Source organism: Diceros bicornis, chromosome 5 (genome assembly GCF_020826845.1).
Source record: "Diceros bicornis minor isolate mBicDic1 chromosome 5, mDicBic1.mat.cur, whole genome shotgun sequence".
NCBI classification, from domain to species: domain Eukaryota; kingdom Metazoa; phylum Chordata; class Mammalia; order Perissodactyla; family Rhinocerotidae; genus Diceros; species Diceros bicornis.
Window position 1 is genome coordinate 30186381 of NC_080744.1, and position 7800 is coordinate 30194180.

General features: G+C 36.2%; 1 protein-coding gene across 1 annotated transcript; it reads right to left on the reverse strand.

Annotated features, from left to right (window-relative positions):
- Positions 1-5928: 5928 nt before the first annotated feature.
- On the reverse strand, positions 5929-6879 carry LOC131405892 (olfactory receptor 4F3/4F16/4F29-like). The gene has a single exon (XM_058541129.1). It carries the CDS (start codon positions 6865-6867, stop codon positions 5929-5931), a length of 939 nt encoding a protein of 312 aa, XP_058397112.1. The 5' UTR covers positions 6868-6879.
- Between the last annotated feature and the right edge of the window lie 921 nt (positions 6880-7800).

The following is a 7800-nucleotide window of genomic DNA, read 5'->3' on the forward strand; positions in this document are numbered from 1 at the left end:
CCATGTGTTATATCTCCCATCTTACTAAAATCTCTTGATCCAGCCTCCCTTTCTGGCTACTGCTCCATTTCTCTAAAGACCTTTGCAGCAAAATTCCTCAAGAGTTGTCTCTGCTCTCTTTGTTTAATTCCTCTCCTCTGGTTTCTCTCACATCCACTCCAATCAAAATTTTCCCCCAGTACCCCCACTACAACTTGTCTTTTAGTTCTCCCATGACCTTCATATGTAAATCCAATGATCAATTCTCAGACCTCGTCTTTTAATCACAGTTATTTTCCTCCTATCTTTGCACACATTTTCTTCACTTGGGTCCCAAGGCACCACACTATCACGATTTTTCTTCTATATCACTGGTGGCTCCTTCTTTGTCTCCATTCATAATTATTCACCTCTTTCTGATCTCTTAATGTTTGAGAATACCAAGGGTCAGGTCTTTAACCTCATGTCTTTTCTCTCTGTATTCATCTCCAGGTTATCTCATTTAGCACCATGCCTTTAAATAACATCTTTGTGTCAATCTCTTGCTCACATTTCTACCCTGTGTATCAGACTACCTTATCCAGATGCCTACTTTATGTTACCATTTGGATATCCAATAAACATCTTAGATGTCATGTACACAAAATTGAGCTCCTGCTCTTACCTGCTCCTACCTGCTCCTCTATCTTAAAGGATGATAAACCCACCCTTCCAATTACTTAAGTCAAAAAACTTGGAGTCATCTCCCTCACACCCAATATCCCATTAATCGGCAAATTCTGTTAGCTAACCCTTCAAAATCTCACCATCTGCGTTGCTACTCACACCACCATCTCTGTCTTCCCTTAATTTCTGCAATACACTAACATCACTGCTTAGACCATTGCTCCACACTTCCACAGACTATTCTTAGCAGGAAAACTAGATATAAAAATAATTTTAAATGTAAGTGATATCATGTCACCTCTCTGTGCAGAATTCTCCAATGGTCCCCCCTTCCTCAGAGTAAAAGCCAAATTCTTTACAACGGTCTACAGAATTCCACATGATTTGGCATCCCTTTACCTCATTGAATGTTCGCCTACTATTCTCCCTCTTGTTTACACTGACAAAGTCACACTGGCCTTCTTGCTATTTCTTGAACACACCAGGCACTTTAGGCCTTTGTACTGGCTATACCCTCTGCCTTCCCCCCTGATAGCTGCTTTGCTAACTCACTCACATATATCAAACTTTTGCTCAATGACACTTTCTCAATGATGCCTATCCTGACTACCATACTTAGAAGTGCAACCTACTCCCCACCACTGGAGTTTCAGATTCATCTTAACCTACTCTATTATATTGCTACTGCATTCGTTTCTTTTTAACTTACTTTAAAACTTGCTGGTTAATTTTGCTTATTATTCATTCTCTGCATAACTCCACTGGAGTATAAGCTCTACAATGATAGAACCTTTTTTATATATTTTATTTACTGGTGTAGCCCAAAAGCTTACAATAATGCCTAGCAGTTAGTAGGCACTTGACATTTGCTGCATGAATAAAAAATTGAGGAGAAAGAAAGGGGGTAGGAGGAAGGGAAGGGAGATAATCACTCTTGTGTTTCTTGTTTTGATGACTGGATAGATGATAGTGGAGGAGGACACAGTTTTCAGTGATGATCATGAGGACTGTTTTGAATCTATTCAGTCAAAGGTCATATGAGGCATTCAAAAGCAGATGTCAGAAGATATATTACGTATAAGTCTGGATCTCAGAAGAGACTAAGACCATATTTTATGTAATAATGTAGTATAAACAGGTTACAAATCAGAAGGGAAATGATTATTCATTAAATGGTGCTGAGAAAATTAATAAGAAAGTTTGAATAATTTAGATCCTCTCCTATTTTTTACACCAAAAATAATTTTCAGGTGAATAAACTATTTTACAAATACATGTTCATGAATATCCATTAGGTATTGTAACGGAAAAGGGCTTCTTAAGAATAAAACTATGAAGTCACAATTAAAAAGTTTCATGGATTTGGAGTCACAAAAACTACAACTTAATAATGCAGAATATGATAGCTAAAATCAAAAAGAAAACAAATTGGGGGAAACATTTTGAACACAAACATGATAATAAAGGAGTTAGTGTCGTTAACGTATATCTGGGACTGGTAAATCAATGTGAGAAAACTAATATTCTACCTATCGGGATGTGGAGGAAGAACTCTTCAGCAAAAGATATTAATTTCTATTTAAAATCAGAAAAAACATATGTGATAAATTTTTTGCCTGCCCTGAATCACTTTCCCCTTGCACTGATGGCTGTCCCCTGCCTCCCCTATTTGGGAAATGCTCCTCCTCAAATTCATGTAGTTCTTTGGAGGCTGTCAACCTGATAACCTTGGCCCCTGCCCACTGGGGTGGGTATGTGATCCAGACCTGGCCTATGAGAGACCTGGCATGGAGCTAAAACAATGCCAGTTAGGATCCTTTCACTGGGTTTTAATAAGGATGCTGGGAAAGAAAATTTTCCATTTTTATGAGATTGCTTTGCTGGAATGATTTAACCTTGGAGTTATTTGCAGCCTCTCTCCTTACCATACATAGAGAAATCCATGTGCAAAAAAGAAAATCAGACCAATGTACAGAGATAAAATAAGTTAAAAGATAGAGAATGAGGAGAATAAGAAAGTGAGAAAAGAGCAAGAGAAAGGGAATGAATGAGAGCAAAATCTAAAAATGTGAAATTGAGTGAATCGCTGGAGTCCAGGGGGCTGGCTCCACTGTTGGAACATCTCCATAACCAGAGTCAACAAGTTCCTTTTTTAAAAATATTGTTTTTATTTTTAATCATAGTAAAAAAAACCACACACATAACATAAAATTTACCATTTTAACCATTTTCAAGTGTACAGTTTAGTAGTGTTAAATATACTCACATTGTTGTACAAGAGATCTCTAGATCTTTTTCCTCCTGCAAAACTGAAACTACACATTTCTTTTGTGTTTTAGTTATTTTAAGATTGTTTTGATGGGATTCCTGAAACACATCATCCAAAGAGTTCAGATTAATAACAAGAGTTGAAAAGATACAAGCGTATAAAAATTGAGGAAATTTAAAACAAGACTTTATATCTTTTTGTCTTTTGAAGTGAGAAAGATTTTTAATAAGTGATCATATTCAGTGCTTCAGGACGGGTACTGTAATGGAATACTTCTCAGCAAGCACAAAACTTTGGGAAATAAGGATAATACAAATAAAGGGTTTAAAATGTTGTTATAGCCTATTAATTACAAATATATCAATCTATTGAGGGAAGTAATCTGAAAGTTAGACAGAGGTATATGCAAGAATTTTCAAGGTAGAGTGAAAAATTGAGGACAATCTAATTGTAATTTGAAGACAATTAGACAATCGAATCTATTGTTGGATAGAAGAATAACAAATATAATATAGTCATATATTGCAATACTATGCATGTGCTTAAAATTATTTTGTACTACAAAATTCAATAATGTGAGAAAATTCTCAGAATATAATATTCATCAAAAAGGCAGAATAAAAATGTAAAGATCAAAAATCCCAGTTTTGTAAATATATATATTTACATTTAGTTATAGAAAAACACTAGAAATAAATATAACAAGATATTACTAAAATTATTTCAATATGGTGACTTTATAAGTGACTTCTATTTTTTCATCTCTAATTTCCAAATATATTTTACATAGTGAGCATATTTTCTTTTTATCAGAAGAAGAAATCATATTTTCTTAAAGAAATAAGAAAATAATGAAAGATTTCACATCAGAAGTAAGTGAAAATACAGTCTCCTTAGTATTGGAGAGCTATATATCACTACCTTTTTGATTGTAGATGACAGAACCACAAATGAAATAACCTTAGGCAAGAGGGTGAATGTATTGGCTCATTTAGTAGCTCAGCTAGTAACCATACCGAGTGGAGGGCAAGAATGAAGCTGAATGCCCAAGACAGCTGGAACCAAGAACTTGAATACTACCAAGCTTCTCTCTTTAAATCCCATACCTCCTTGTCTCATATATATTTTTTCATTATCCCAGATTTGATTTCTGACAGCAGGAAATATGATTGCCAGCAGTTTTTACACATCTACATAAAGCAAGACTGTGACTTGCTTTCTCTGTATTCTCAAGTCCAAATATCTTGGAGAAAACTCACATTTGGCCCATCTTAGTCAGAGGCTCATACTTAGTCAGTGCACTCTTAGTCAGTGCACCATTCAACTGTGGCTAGGAGATATGTTACTATGCCCTGGTTCAGAAGCCCAACCTTTGACCAAATAGTAGTGGTAAGAGAGATAAGACCTACATGTCATCTTCTACCATAACACTTGGTTACTGCAAGAGAAATATACATTTACCAGAAGAAGGAGGTTGCTGATTTGGGCAAACAACAGAGTAAATATCCACTAAAAGCAGTTATTTCTTTAGAGTAAAAAGAATGACCTTTAAAAAAGTTTTACATCAATGGTACAGAAATTCTCAGCCACTATGCGGTTGGGGAATCTATCTTGTCATAGATATAGACCTAACAGAAAGGCAGAAAGAGAAAAGATTGGGAGGAATAGGCATTTTTCTAAATTAACACACATAAACAATGAGGAATCTGGGCATCCCTACTAGATCTATCAGACATTATTTGATCAATAGAAGAAAAATCCAGTGAAATTTCCATTTTAAAAATACCAATTTCAAGTAAATTATAGGGAGACTGAGTATTAGTGGTAGCTAGTAAACTGATATGTATGTATTGGTTTTCCAAGTGTCCAACAAAGGACACAAAAAAATGAATGAATGATATAAGGGCAATGGAAATAACAGAAAAGCAAATAAATTATCAAGGGAGGTAAATTATGAAGTAAATAAGGATCACTTGTAAGACAAAAGGAATATTGATAAACTGGTGATAATGTATGGAGAATGTATAAGGATTTATAAGGTTCAGAGTCATTTGAACTACATTTCTATTTGAGAAAAAGCCTTGGTTCCTCTTTGTTTAAATGTGTATGAATCAAAATTTCTGAATCTATAGATGCAAATCCCTCATTCCTATAGAATAGAATATAGCCATATATAAAATACTTCCCAAACTAAAACTTAACTTGCAATGACTCAAATAATACAAATACAACAGGAATAATCTTATGTCAGCAGAAGGGAAAGGACGAACCTGGCTAGTTACACGTGGAAATAAGAATGAACCTTTAAGAACATAAGGGTTAGCCATCCTGGAACATATTACAAGCAAGAGTCCAAAGGTAAATCTTGCAATGAACAGACAGCACGGTCCAGACACAAGGGTGGCCTGGCCTAAGGATCCTATTTTTCTGATTATGATATCAGGCATATCCTAGTGTGGAGATACAGTCATTAAGTATCAAAATCTGATTTGATTAAGTATTTGAATAATCCAGCGAACTCCTCTTGCTCTGATTCCTTGCTCATTTTCTCATCATCACTTGACTTTCCAGAAATTGTCCTATAGTGAAAGAATGAGTATGGCCTATGTGGAAGTCTGGGCCACTTGACTGATGTTTGTGTAGCAAATTAATAAATTGGCACCTTGATGTATATATTTACATCTAGTGTTAATTTATTTAGTGTCAATCAACATTCCCTTATATAACCCACTCTGACACTGAAGAGACTCAATTTTGAAGTCTAGACCATGGTAAACTCATCAGGATTACGTCTCCTGAAAGACAAGCAATTGGCCTTCTCCAGAAGATACTTTTTACCACATCACATGTTTCATTCAACCATAGGGAGCAACACAATTTCTCAGTTAAGATTTTAAAAAGAATCATGTTGTTTTAATCTGAGACACCTAAATATTAGTAAGGCATTTGCTATCTTATTTACATAATGGAAATTTAAGTTACTCCAAGTCAGTAACTTCATACTTCTTTGTCATTTATGAAATCCTTCTATAAATAAAAAATTGATTGCATACTTTCCTCATTGCCAATTTCATTTCTTTATTCCTGAATGTATAGATCACTGAATTCAAAAAAGGTGTGAGAACTGCATCAAAAACAACAAGGAACTTATCTAGGTGTGACGTTGAGTGAGGCCAGACATAAACAAAGATACAAGGGCCAAAGAACAAAATCACCACCATGACATGAGTTGACAAAGTGGAGAGAGCCTTGGATGAGCCACCTGAAGACTGTTTTCGAATAGTGATCAGGATAAAAATGTAGGAGATAATCAATATGAAGAATGATCCCAGAGATATAAACCCACTGTTGGCTATAACCATGAACTCTAACCTGGAGGTATCTGTACAGGCAAGTTTGATGAACCGAGGAAAGTCACAGTAAAAGCTGTCTAACACATTAGGGCCACAGAATGGCAATTTTATAACAAAAACTAGTTGAATCACAGAGTGCATCAAGCCAATTATCCATGCAGCAACCAAAAGCAAAATACACATTTTTTGGCTTATAATAGTCAGATAGTGAAGAGGCTTACATATGGCAACATATCTGTCAAAGGCCATGGCTATGAGCAGCACCATCTCCACACCACCAATGAGGTGGATGAAAAAGATTTGAGTGATGCAACCACCAAAGGAGATGACTTTATGTTTTCTGAAAAGGTCGTAAATCATCCTGGGAGAAATGACAGAAGAAACTCCCAGGTCAATGAAGGAGAGGTTGGCCAACAGAAAGTACATGGGGGAGTGTAAGTGTGGGTCAGAAATCACAGTGAGCATAATGAGGGAGTTTCCCATCATGCTTGCCACGTAAAATGTAGAGGAGCACACAAAGAGGAGAAGTTGGATCTCCCAGGAATTGGTGAGTCCCAGGAACACAAACTCTGACACCACAGAGTGATTTCCTCCATCCATTGATTTATCAGCTGGAATGTTTCCAGATAAAAGAAAATAAAATAAACTAAAATAAGAATGTTAATAATGTTCTAGATTATAATGATTAGTTATTCAAGGACATTCACACTGTGAAGATTATATATCCTGTCACTTCTTTCTCAGAGCCATATCATCATCACTAAATAAGCGTTTTACCTGTGGTATCTAAAGCAATTGAGTCACTTCCACATGCAATATTCCTATCACCATAGACTATTCATCTATAAACAAGAGAACGGAACAAATATGAAAACACAGTAGATGTGCATGGCAAACATTGGGATGGTCAGGGAAGGTGGTGCAGTGCAACACAAAGAGAAAAAGAAAGAAGAGGTGGAGATGGCATTTGCCAGAACTCACTGTTCTATTTTTAAGTTGTTCATTCTTCAGCCATTCAAGCTGTCTCATTTCTTAACCTGACCTCATCTCAGGCCATAATGTATCTTTTGTAGTTATTTGTACACCATTATCTACAATCCCATTAGCAATTCACGCAAATCCCACAGAGTAGAGTTGAGCATAAGAGAACGTGGTATAGAGCGTAGAGGTGACGCAAGAGTATGACAGGACCAAGGCAGGGTAGAATAGATATTAATGGCACAGGATATTTGCATAGTTCCCCAGAAGTATAAGTGAGAGTACCTAGGAGGATGGTTAGCAGACAGGACATGGCCTAGGTGTGCAATGCAGGGGGTGGGAGGGCTATAGGAATTCAATGAAGTTAAGTAGGCCAATTTGACTTATCTGTCCAGGTTCTTCACAGTTTCTGACGTTTGTGAACCTTGGTTATATCTATTGGAGTCCTAAGCTTTTAGAGTTCACTGGGGATGAAGAAATGCACATTAATGTCATAGTTGGTATATAACCATTGACATTCTCATGTCCCCTCATCTCCCTGAGCTCCTTTTGTCC